The sequence below is a fragment of the Sturnira hondurensis genome, unplaced genomic scaffold (genome assembly GCF_014824575.4).
Source record: "Sturnira hondurensis isolate 20B ecotype Veracruz unplaced genomic scaffold, ASM1482457v3 Scaffold0001509, whole genome shotgun sequence".
Classification (NCBI taxonomy): Eukaryota; Metazoa; Chordata; class Mammalia; order Chiroptera; family Phyllostomidae; genus Sturnira; species Sturnira hondurensis.
Genome location: NW_028074140.1, coordinates 1183748 through 1197300, shown reverse-complemented (window position 1 = coordinate 1197300; position 13553 = coordinate 1183748). Strand labels below are relative to the sequence as shown.

General features: G+C 37.4%; 1 protein-coding gene across 1 annotated transcript in view; it reads right to left on the bottom strand.

Moving 5' to 3' along the window:
• FBN2 (fibrillin 2) overlaps positions 1-13553 on the bottom strand; it is a 269378-nt gene that overhangs the window by 79505 nt on the left and 176320 nt on the right. Inside the window, exons 18-20 of the mRNA XM_037028439.1 lie at positions 13152-13277; positions 8758-8883; positions 3860-3979 (exon numbers count right to left, since the gene is read on the bottom strand). Coding sequence (XP_036884334.1) covers positions 3860-3979; positions 8758-8883; positions 13152-13277 — 372 coding nt within the window. The remainder of the gene's footprint in view (positions 1-3859; positions 3980-8757; positions 8884-13151; positions 13278-13553) is intronic.

Here is a 13553-nt window from a genome sequence, read left to right as displayed (position 1 = left end):
ATGAAAAGGACTTGCTCATCAGCATTTGTATCCGGCCTCAACTTACAGACTTTTTATAGGCTCAAACCCATAAATTCCACGGCACAGAGGAAACAGAGAAGCTCCTGTAAGGCTACTATGGATGTAAATAGTCCAGATACTGTATGTTTTAAGGGCTAGGACTCATTACTAATTTATCACCTTGGCTGTAGTCATTTTAAGATACATCGTAATAGTTCTTGCTAATATTTATTGAGGCAGCCATGAGCACTATTAAAGTCTTTCCATGTATTAGCTTATTTACCTGTCAGAATAACCCTGTAAGTTATGTACAGTTCGCAGATGAGAAAACTGAGGCACACCGAGGTCAACTAATTTACCCAAGGTCACCACCCAACCAGTGTGGTGTCAGCATCAAGTCAAACCTGCGTGGTCTGATTTCACGGCCCTCACTCTGTACCGCCAGGCATTCTCTCTGTGTTTCTCTCTTTCCCCCACTCCCTTCCTCCTTCTCTTTCTCACTTATTTGTGTGTATACAACACACAAAGAATACACATGTAGTTACACAGTCAAGGGTTAGATAAGACGAAGTACTGCCATTTGCCAACAGATGACATGGATGGATCTTGAGAGTATCATGCTTGGTAAAATAACACAGAAAAAGTCAAGACACATATGCTTTCACTCATATGTGGTATATAAAACTGAAAGCAACAAACAAAAAACAGGATAAACAAATAAAAACTCACAGACACAGAAAACAGTATCATGGTAATCAGAAGGGAGGGGGGTGAGGAGAGGTAGAAGAGGGTAAAGAGAGTCAAATACATGGTGACAGAAAGGACTGATTTTGGGTGGTGAACACCATGCAATCTATTGATAAATGATTACATATATGCATTATGATAGAATTGTACACTTGAGACCTATGTGATTTTATTAACCAATGGCACCCCAACAAACTTAATTTTTTTAATCTCTGAATAAAATAAAACAGGATAAGCAGATTAGAGGCTACAGTAATAATCGAGGAGAGAAATAATGATGGCTAAGATTGAAGGTTGCTGGTGGTGATGGTGAGAAGTAGCTGAACCATGGATAAATTTTAAGTACAATCAACAGGATTTGCTGATGGAGTCAGTGTGGAGTTTGAGAGAAAGGCATCAGAGGTAACTGCAAAGCTTTTGCCTCTGGAAACTAAAAGAATGGAGATGTCACTTTTCTGAGATAGAAATGATTCTAGGAGACGCAGGTTTAGACTGAAGGGTAGGAATTTGGTTTTAGACATGTTAAGTTTGAAATGTCTATTAGAAATGTCTACAAATGGAGACACTGTGCAGACAGATGGAAAGACAAGTCTGCAGTCAGTGGAGAGACTGAGGGTGAAGAGATGAATCTGGGAGTCACTGTGGAGGCCATGCAAGCATGAGTGTAGACATTCAAAAAGTAAAAAGTTCAAAGACTGACCTGAGGCGCACTTCAAGTTGGAGAGCAGGAAAATATGAAAGAAAAAAAAAACTGAGAACCTGGACCAGAAAAGAGAACGAAGAAAAGGAGATTGAAAATGAAAAACTTCTTGAGAAAGGGTGAGTGACGAACTGTGCCAACCACTACTAACATAGGCTAAGATGAGAAATGAGAACAGACCACTGGCTTTGGCAACAGAGAGGTCACTGCCCTTGTCACAACCACGGAAATGGACGACAGGACACAGGCCTACGCCAAACAGGAGGGAAACTGGTTAGGATTATGGGGAGCCATCGAATGTGAGCACTGTAATGCATGAATAAAATGTACTGTTCTATCATTTTTAATTATTTTCAAACAGAATACAGTTGTCTTTTCAAGCAGTTTACAAAACAGCTTAAGATTAATTTATATCTAGGAAGTTTGCAGAGGAGATTCTAAATTCCTAGTTATTTTGAGTATCTAACTAATTTATGTGTTGTAACTTAATTTTAAATTCATCATCACATCAGGGGATTTTTATTTTGTTCCAAATGTAGAGACCGTGTGAAAGTGCAGTTTGTTTACAGGCTAAACCCAGATTAGCACCACTTGACAGTCCTATCAAAAAAAAAGTTTCTATATATACTACTTTCTTTTTATTTCCTTTTTAAAGTTAGAATTCTGTTTTAAATGAAAAAAGCAGATCAAATGATGTCTACATTTTTTAAATATAAATAACTATCTTTCTGAGCAGCTTTAGGCTGGGATACTGAAATTTGATCATAATGAATAAAAACACATAACACATCCCCTGAAACAAATATGGTGGTATTGCCCATCATAATAACTTGGGAATAAAAGGCCTTTGTTCTTTTTTCATTAAGAAGTATAAGGGTAAAAGGCCAAAATCACAGAAGTGTTTATGATGAAGTAGAGCTAAGATATCTTTGATTGCCCAAGTGGCATACAGATTTAGTTTTCTGAGACATTAATTAACTAATGCTGAGTTCATTTCCTTTGCATAATAAAATAACTCTATCTCAGTTGGAAATTGTGGCTTAGCAAAAATACTGCCTTAGCAGATCCAACCCACATGCCTCCTTCTCCCACCTCCCACTCTAGAATTCTGCAAGAAAAAAAGTAAGGCCCCAGGCAGATGGCAGCCTATTTCTGAACATGGAGAGCTGAGCAAGCCTCACATTTCACCAGCTGAAGTGGGATTTCCAAAGGGAAGGTTTTCACTGGTAACTTTGGACTTGGTCACTTCCCCTCATGTAACAAATAGGTACTCTATTTGATATCATGCCATAATATGATAATGATCATATTATCAGCTAAATATTGTTAACAGCATACATAACACTGAAAATACTGTTGTCTTTGGCAAATATTAAATTGAAAATTCCCACTGGCTAGATAACAAAAAACTTCCAATGTACATGGTACTATGTAAAACTGAAATATTCTCCTAATACATTTAGTTCACTTTAAAGGTACATGCTAGCTAATAATGATACAAGTGGGGGTATGCCTAGCCCACAGGTGGCAAACAGAAGGTCGGTGGGCTACACCTTGAATCCGGCCCTCCATCTGGTTTTATCCTGCATGGCACCTTGTTTCTACCCAGTGGCAGCACTAAGCTCTCGCTTAACTGTTAAGGAGTAGTTGCATTTACACAGTCCTAAAATTACGTCCGGCCCTTTGAAGGCAACCGTGAGGCTGATAACGGCCCCTGGTGAAAATGAGTCGGACACTGCTGGCCTAGCCAATGGAGCCACAGACACTAGAAGCAGGAAAAAAAAATAGAGATAGTTTTTCAATTCTTTTTCACCCTTACACATGCAGAATTGTTCCTTATAGTAACTGATCAGATGATGTCATTTTATGTACGCCCTACTGTCATTATCAAGAACCGACCTTAAAAAACAGTTATTTTCTTTCCCTTGAAACCTATCAATTTGTGATTGATGAGCAAAATAAGGAAACAATAAATTCTTTCTATGTGTTTAAAGCTTAAAATCTTCAAATTCTTGTCCTGTTAACCGAGTCCAAATGCTATCGCATTTTTGTTGAACACTGAACGTTGTTTATAAAAAGTATGCAGAGGGGATTTGAATGTATTGATGCCTGAGGCATTCTAAGAGTAACAAATACAAATGTGTGTATGGTAATGGAAATGCTTATAACTTACAGCACAATATATCTATGTCTGAGAAAGGAACACTTCCTAGAATCTAATGAAATGTAAGGGCCTGTCCAGTTTATGCTACCAGGTTTTACTTCTATGTTGACAACGCGAGAAAACATCTAGAGTAAGTCCTAATTATTAGCTTCCTGGAATCACGTTCTGTTTGCACCCTCAGTGAGGTCTGAGGTCTCAGGTCATCTCTGCAGGGAAACTGACACGTTGGCACCTTGTGTGCGTCTTACCGATACAGATCAGTCCTGTGGAGCTGAGTTTGCTGCCGGGAGAACATTCACAATTGAAAGATCCAAGGTTGTTCCTGCAGGCCCCATTGACACATGGGTTGCTTTCACATTCATTTATATCTACAATCCAGAAGGAAAAGATTCTGTTAGAACTGCCATGTGTTTCTGGAAAATATTATTCCAACAAGCCATGCTATGCCAGAACGTCTGGTGAACTTGGCTCTCACAATTTTAATATGGATCTATGAAGCATAAAGTGAATGGGGAATAGAGACATGCGTTTTACAGCATGGCTACACATACACACGACTGGGGACGCAGTAGGACTACAGGAAGCAGCCTATCTGAAAGGGTTTAGTATGTGAATCTTCACTATTTTAGTACAACTTTACATAAATTGGATTAATTTCTCCCCGTATTCAAATATCATTGTCCTGTGGGAAACTGGAATTTTGACTCCACAGAAAGCAACACGTTGTCAGGTGTGACGTGCGGTGCACAGAGGCTGACTGCATGGCTCCACGAAGTGAGAAATTTAAAAGGCCTGTATTAGAGATAAAACAGCACCACGCTGGCTTTAATGCCAAACTCCTGAATACAAGTCAGAAAATGGGGGATGACATTCCATTGCCAGGCACAGCATTCTCCTCCAGTCCTTACCCACCTCCCTCTCTTCTGAGCTTGTCCATATGTGCGTGCTTGGTGTAAAGAGGTTTTTTTAAAGCATGTGTGTGTGTGTGTGTGTGTGTGTGTGTGTATGTTTAGTAAAATAAAAAAGCCAAAAATCTTTTAATTGCTCCATATAGAGCTTACTAGCATTAATTTGAGTACTAAATCAAATCATATACCATAATCTAAATAAGTCCTGTTGATAGTCAGAAATAAACGGAATCAGAGTGTGCCTATGTTCTCAAGTGGCGACACACAAAAATGCCAAACCAATGCAATTAAAAAGCCGAACAGGAGTTAGCGCGAAATAAATACAAGGTTCAGGTACAATAATAACAACAATATCAAAGACTGACTTTCAGTATAAATTTGACCACTCAATTTAAACAAGGGGTACACAGACTTCTTTTTGTACTTGGTTAGTTATCTGAAACAGATGAACATATCTCAAGAGTTTTTTTGTTGAACACTAACTAGGGTCTCTGAGTTCACCAGAATACTTATATTTTCTCAGAACACCCCTCTGAATTAAGTATAACATACCACATTGAGGAAAGCACGCAGATAAATAACTGTAACATTGCAATACTTGCTCTTGAATGTCTCAAGTCAAATATAAACTGAACTGGTCTTGAAAAGGCAGAGCTCACTGTTGATTTTCAAGTCTGTAGACTCGAAATGCAAATTAAAAATCAATGTGGAAAACAGGTGTGTTCTTTCTTTGCTACTTCGAACTACTAAAGAAGCATCCTCCAGGTGGTAAGTTAATTTCTGAAGTAAAAATTCTTTGAGGGAATATAAATACATCTTCCTTTCAGGTTGTCTGTAGCAAGAAAGCCTCTTAAAAGAAAAAATACCATAACAGGTTTTTGTAAATATAGCACAGATTTGGAATGAAAGAAATCTATTCCAGAGTACTGAAATTCTTTCCATAGAAACACAATGTAAGAAAAGAATCACAGAGTCAGGAAGCAGATAACTAACACAAGGACAGACTATAGATAGGTCACCTATTTCATTTGTCAGAAGCTCCCAAAACAGAAAAACGTATCATACGTTTTCAAAATCCTTATTTTAAATTAAGCAATTATGAACTCAAAAACTATAAACACATGCAATGACAGCTACAGATATCAACTGTTTAATTTTTCCTTAAATACAATGTTTTTATGTTATAAATGTCATGGAACCAGGAATTGAAACAGTTCACTGTACATTCCTGGAAATAAACTTCAAAGAACATCTGGTTTACATTTAACCAGTTATGTCACTGGAAACACAAACTAAACCACACTGCTTGCTGTAAAAATTTTAACTTTCACAGGCTCTCGGAGCTCAAACAAAAAAGGAAAATAAATTTTTTGTAACTTCAGTCTGAAATAGCAGAGGAACTTTATCATTACTGCTATTACATATTTAAAATAGCCTACTGAAAATGTGAATGACAAACAGAATTAGTGATCATAGCAAATATATATAGAGAAAGTTACAGTCTGTAATGAATCTGCTAATAACCCCCCATCTAGTCTTTGGAAATTAGTTTAAGGAGAACAGAATGAAGAGAAGTGCTTCAGGCAGACAAATTTACTGTGTGAATTTGATGGTGGAAATAAGGAGGTGACCCAAAGGAAAAAGAGATTCGTGGCCTTCGGGTCTATTTTTTTGGCAAAGTATTTAATAAAATGCAAATAACAGTGGGAAGAAAATGTAGAAGTAAAAGTTACTTGGTTAGGTTTCTCATGATAAATCATTTTTATTTCTACCAATGTCACAAGGTTAGAGCCAAAATATATCTCTATCGTTTCTTTTTTATTTACTTAATATAAACTTCTTTCTTATGAATGACAGATATAAAATACACTCCATATTAAAGAAAAGGCTCAGATTTATCAGGAACAATTATCCTTTGGACAAAATGAGGGAAGAAAACTGTTTCTAATCCTTATTATTGCCTACTTTTGTATTAATGTGCTGTAATATTCATGTGATCAGTCAACATCATTATTAAACACCATTTGCTCCTACTCTTCAATTGTTCGTGTAACCATGAGAGTCCCTGCTTTTTCTTTCTTTCTTGATATGTTGGCTGTTAGTGCCCTCCAACTCCATCTTTCTTGTTACAATGGAGGAAATACTGGTGTGTTATAAATATCACTGATGATTCAGCTATACAAACCAAACTTTGGTCAAAAGGAATCAAAGACACTACCTATTCGGTTCTCCGCTGTGTGTATCTCTCACAATAGCACCAAAAGGTAATGTTGCTGTGGACAGGGAAACCAGTCCTAATAACCATCAGCCTCCCAGTTAAATCAAGAAGCTATTCTAAATTGTTCTTGCTTTCAGAGTTTCTTAACGTTTAACAGAAGCTTAATCCTCCAACAGACATTAAATGAAATGATAAAAGATGGTGAGAAGTGTGGAAAGTTGGAAAGAAAGAAAAAAAATGATTAATAAACTCTCGAAATCCCTTCTCCCACCCACCAAAACACTTACTCATGGAGGGAATACAGCTAGAATACTTTTTTACAGAGTATGTTTCTCAGAACAATTTTGAAGAATAGATGTTAGGGGTGGGTGGGAGTGGGTGCTAGAAAATAAAGCTTCTGGTTGAATACATTTGAGAAGCCTAAGCTGGTTTAAAATGAGAGCTTTTATATCTTGCAGAAAGATATTCAAAACTTTTGGGTGCCCTTGCTCATCCATGGAGAAGGTGAACCTTCAAGTACTTTAACTGGCAACAGCGGGAGGAGCATCTTTCTTTGAGCAGCCTCTGCAAAATGCGGTGGGCAGGAGGTGAAACAGTTATCAGAACTAAGGTTACGAAAACTGTATTTTATGCTGTTTTCTTTCCTTTTTTTTCTTCAGGCTAATTACTGTTTTTCAGTGGCCCCTCCAGTTCAATACAGACTTAGAATGGCACATTGTAATTGTATTTCACTGACTTCAGCCGAATGTGCTCTGGCAATTCTTTCCAGTCCTAACTTGTTTCTGTTCACAAGAATGCTTTGAAGTCAAACAATAAGATGAAGAGAGAATGTTAACATCTTCTTGCATAATATTACCATTTGCAGCTTTCTTGGCTGTGGAGTCACTAAGAAACAAATACTTTAACAGATAAGGAAAGAATTATTCAAAATAACTCAAGATGAAATCTCTTTTTAAAAGTTACTATTCAAAAGTAGTTATTGCATTGATAATATCATGGGACACTTCTGTAGGCCCACAAAGTGAGACTTCGAAAGAAACAATGACTAGTACTCATACAACAGATTATTCTGAAACACACAGTACTTTGATCAAGGAACAAAAGCATAACTGAATGCACTTATTACTTAGCTGGTATCTCTCTAAAAACAAGGCCTTCCCTAGGCATTTAACTCATTCATGTAACTTCCACAGCAGAAAAAAATGCGGTTAAAAGAAAACAGCTTTTCAACAGTGGTGTATGATCTGCAAACCCAAACAACAACTTTTAAATATCAAGTGAAAAGGACAATTTTTTTAGACTATAAATTTAATTAAGGGAACCATTTTTAGTCAGGCCCCAAATATTTTCTGGGCCAACCTCTGAGTACTTTATCCATCATTTCATAAATAAAATGCTTAAGAGCTGAATCTGCCATTACAATTCTGCCTCCCTTCAGTCTAATGTGTCACAGTGGTTTTCAAAATGAGAAAACAATGTAAACAAACAAAAATCTGATATATTTCAGCAACTACAACAAAGTGGCTCCTTTCACTTTAAAAAAAAAGATTTTATCATTTATTTTTAGAGAAAGGGGAAGGGAGGGAGAAAGGGTGAGAGAGAAACATCTATGTGTGGTTTCATCTCATGCACCCCCAAATGGGGACCTGGCCTGCAACCCGGACATGTGCCCTGACTGAGAATCGAACCAGCGACCCTTTGGTTTGCAGGCCAGTGCTCAATCCTCTGAGCCACACCACCCAGGGCCCCTTTCACTTTTCTCACTTTTGTTTTTAGATTTCAAAATGTTTGTCCCAAATGTCTGTCACTATTTTGTCCGAACGAAACAAAACTAATGGTATTCATAAACTGTTAGGTGCACGCTATTTCTAAAACTGGCGTATTAACTGAATGAGACTATAAAAATGTTTAAAATATTCAAACAATACTCTTTTTACTACACTGCTTTGTCAGCATACTGGACTGTTATGCCTGTCTAGGTGCTTCCTTATTCACATGTAAGGCAATAAACAGCTCATACCTTCACAGGTCTCCGTTTCAGTCCTGAACACATACCCTGGTGGGCACGTGCAGCTGTAACTCCCAGGAGTGTTTCGGCAGAGGCCATTGTCACAGAGCAGTCTGTTTACCAAGCACTCATCAATGTCTGGAAGCAACCGTCAGAAAACAGAAGACATACATATTAAAACACAGCACAGTGACCAATGATGATTTATTTATATCTTTTCTCACTCCTCTCCTCGAAATAGACTCTTTGAAGCTACAACATATTCTTTGATCCCCAAACAAAATATATTCAGTTTTATTTGAATGGCAAATTCTTATGTTGGTGGCCACTTTTAAGATATTTTGAAGTTCCTGGGAGGTATATTATAGTTTGGAAAAGACACATTACTGCTTTGTTCTTCATTTACTTATTATCCTGTAGTGGGATTATATTTGATGCAGTTTAAGCACTGGTGAAATTGATTAAATGATGAAACCCATCTACCAATATATGCTTGCTTATAAGTAATAAAAATAACAAACAAAACTTTTTGATTAAAAGTATAATAAAGTTTGCATTAAATAGTAGTTGAATAAAAGGTATTTACTAATCTTATCCCATTATGTTTTTAACCTCAGAAGCAATTAATTATTCATGGAAATTAATGATGCATTTTATATATTCCTTTAGCAATCTAGAACAGCCTAGAAAATGTTTCAAGCTAGAATTTAAGAATATCATATTGAATTTTACCTTGATATCCACACTCTCATTTTGCAAGTATAGCTAATGACAGAAAAATAAAAATTTCAGTTTTGGGGGTGAAGATTTCCTTTGACAAGATTTACATTTTTAGTCTTGCAAATAACAACAGTACCTGACCAAACAAAATACTGACATTGTAAATATTCAGAAAACAGACTGAAAAAGTATTTCCCATAATTCTATCACTACTGATAATATGAATTTTTTGTGTTTTAGCTGATCTTTTTACCTTTGGGTATTATGTTTTTGTTCCAATCTTGTTTTGAATCTTGATTCTTAAAAATTAATGTTATATTTTAAGCATCACCATAACTTCCCCTACATTGTTCTGTCAAGTGGCTGCATCACAATGTATTGCCAATTACTCTATGCTATGGCTTGAACTGGGTCCCTCAAATAAGACACGTTGAAGTCCTAACCCCTAGTACCACACACTGTGACCTTATTTGGAAATAGAATTGTTATATAAGTAATCTAGTTATCATAATTCAATCTGAGAGGTATTTGCAAGTAAAGGGGAAAGAGAGACAGACACACACGGCAGGAAGATGATGTGAAGACACACAGGGAGAAGATGAACACCCAACTAGAGTGATGCATACATAGCCAAGAAATGCCAAGTACTTCTGGCAAACACCAGAAGCCAGAAGAGGAAGGGAATGGTGCTGAATAAAAAGGAATGGTAATAGTGCCATTCCGGCACTGTCAGAGAGAGCATGGCTCTGTGGAGGCCTTGACTTTGGACTTTTGGCTTCCCAAACTGAGACATAAATTACTGTTTTAAGCACCCCAGTTTTGGGCACTCTGTTACAGTAGCCCTAACGAATGAAAGCTGGAACTTGGCTTCATTTTTATTTTTAAAACCTTGTTTTAATTTTTACCAAATTATGCATATACCTAATTTAAAGAGTTAAGTACTGCCACGAATTGTGTTCAATATATGAATGTTCATTGAATCTGCTTTTACTAGAGTACCATGTGCTCAACTGTACTTGGAAGTTTTGCTGAACGCAACTTTGCTTTGGTGAATAAAAACTAGCTGGTTTGCATTTTTCTATATCTTCAATAATCATTGACTGGTTCCCCTCTCTGTAGGTGTCTAAACCTAGTATAAATACATGACATTTAATCAAGTTTTATATATCCATCTGTATGTACTTTTTCAACTCTAGATCGTATGGGCATACTCAAAATTAAAAGCCAGTACCATAAATGTATAAAATAGATTCCCTTCTAATCATAATCATCAAGGCTTCGATGTAACAGTCATCAGTGATTAGATATAAAAATTAGTATGTATAATGATGGACTGAGGAACATTAATTTTATAAAAGTGAACTAAAGTGCTCCATGGGAAAATCTAGATTATTTACAAATTCTTGAATATACATACTTGCGTGTTTTCAGATATTCTCTTATAAATTACAGAAAGAACCATCCATCTCAGTCATCATGTTTAGGTATGTTATAGTATGTAAGTTAGTTATGTCAATGTGTAAGACTGTATTTTCTTTTTTAAATATATTTTATTGATTATGCCATTATAGTTGTCTTCTTTCCAACCCTTTCATTCCCTTCCACCCTGCACACCCCTCCCCCACCACTCCCCCCCTTTAGTTTATGTCCACGTGTCTCAAGTTCTTTAGATTCTATATTTCCCATACTATTCTTGCCCTCCCCCCTATCTATTTTTTACCTACCATCTATGCTACTTATTCTCTGTACCTTCTCCCCCTTTCTACTCCCCCCACTCCCCTGATGCTAACCCTCCATGTGATCTCCATTTCTATGGTTCCACTCCTGATCTAGCTGTCCTCTTAGTTTGCTTTTGTTTTAGGTGTGGCTATTAATAACTGTGAGTTTGCTGTCCTTTCACTGTTCCTATTTTTTATTTTCTTTTTCTTAAATAAGTCCCTTTAACATTTCATATAATAAGGACTTAGTGATGATAAACTCCTTGAATTTGATCTTATCTGAGAAGTACTTTATCTGCCCTTCCATTCTAAATGAAAACTTTACTGGATAGAGCAGTCTTGGATGTAGGTCTTTGGATTTCATGACTTGGAATACTTCTTTCCAGCTCCTTCTTGCCTGTAAGGTCTCTTGTGAGAAATCAGCTGACAGTCTGATGGGTACTCCTTTGTAGGTGACTATCCCCTTATCCCTTGCTGCTTCTAGGATTCTCTCCTTCATTTTCATCTTGGCTAATGTAATGATGATGTGCCTTGGTGTGTTCCTTCTTGGGTCCAACTTCTTTGGGACTCTCTGAGCTTCCTGGATTTCCTGGAAGTCTATTTCCTTTGCCAGACTGGGGAAGTTCTCCTTTATTATTTGTTCAAATAAGTTTTCCACTAGTTGCTCTTCTTCTTCCCCTTCTGGTACCCCTATAATTGGAATGTTGGAACGTTTAAAGATGTCCTAAAGGTTCCTAAGCCTCTCCTCATTTTTTTGAATTCTTGTTTCTTTATACTTTTCTGTTTGGTCATTTTTTTCTTCCTTCTGGTCCACTCCCTTGATTTGAGTCCCAGTTTCCTTTCCATCACTATTGGGTTCCTGTACATTTCCCTTCATTTCAATTAGTGTATCCTTCATATGTTCCTCTAATTTGTGACTAAACTCAACCAGTTCTGTGAGCATCTGATCACCAATGTTTTGAACTGTGCATCTGATAGGCTGGCTATTTCTTAGTTGCTTAGAGTTATTGCCTCTGGGGCTTTGAGTTCTTCTTGAGCCATAATGTTTTGGTCTGTTCACACCTGTTATGTATGAGGGGCAGAGGTGTTCACCAGGACGGGGTCACCCAGTTGCTGGGTTGTGATGCTGTATGTGCGGGCGGGATCAAATAAGGGAAATGGCGGTGCCCTCTGCTGCTTCCCGCCACTGGGGCCTGCACAGTCCATCTCACTGCTCGCTCCTTCGCCTGGTTTATCTGCGCGCGAATGTGTGATGGTGGTCAGCCTGCCACCTTGCACCCTCACTGGGTCTGCCCTTTGCAACCCCAGGCCTGGGATTGGCCAACCGCCGCCTGCACACCTGGGTCAGTCTGGCCAAGTTTTCCTGCACAGCCCTGCTCCGCCAGCCATTGGCTCTGCCCTTCTTACCGGTCTGGCTGAACAGTTCGTTGTTGTCAGACTTCTGTATAGTTCAGTTTTCTGTGTTTTGGTTGCGTTTTTGTTACTAAAACTTTGTTGTCTTTAAACTTGATTGTGCAAGGAGGCACAGTGTTTCCACCTATGCCTCCATCTTGTCTGGAAGTCCCTGGATGCCTTTTAAACAAGTGTTCCAGGTGAATCTTCAGGGTAGCATGTCCTGGCTCTGTTTTCAAGACTGTATATTCTTAACTTAGTATTTATACTGCCCTATTAATTTTTGAAGTCTATTTCTTAGTGAAAAATTGCAGAAAAACAACAGTCCAATAATTTAGTATGTGCCGGTTCATTTGAGAAAAGAAAAATCTAAATACTAAGTTGTGCCACTAAGAAGTTTGTTACTGTGTAACAGAATCTGTCTAATTCCAACAGTTTTGTCTTTGTGTACTAAGAAGAAAATAAAAGAAACTGTAAGATCTCCAGTTACAGTACTCTATTTGTATTTTGATTTCCCCTACATTCTGGAATTAAACTACATGAAAGGCTCATATATAAATACAACAAATAACTCACCAATACAGTTTCTTCCAGAGGCATCTGGTTCATAGCCACTGTTGCAATTACAACGGTAACTACCTCGTAAGTTTTCACAAATTCCATTGGCACATATATCGGGATCCAAAGCACATTCGTTGATATCTGCAGCAAATGTTGAAAGTTCACAGACATTTTATTGTTTGCTCATACATGCAGGTTTAATAAAGATCACTCAACATATATAGAGTATTTAACTTGGCAAACCCACAATCTGCCTATCTTCCAAAAAAGGGAAAGGAAATGAAAATAAGGAATAAGGATAAAACTGATACTGATACAGGACACTTCCCTGGTAACTCGTAAGAAGAATGGAGGCAACTGGCAAAAATTCAAATAATTAAACCATGGAATGTATCTCTATTTATGACAAAATTAATG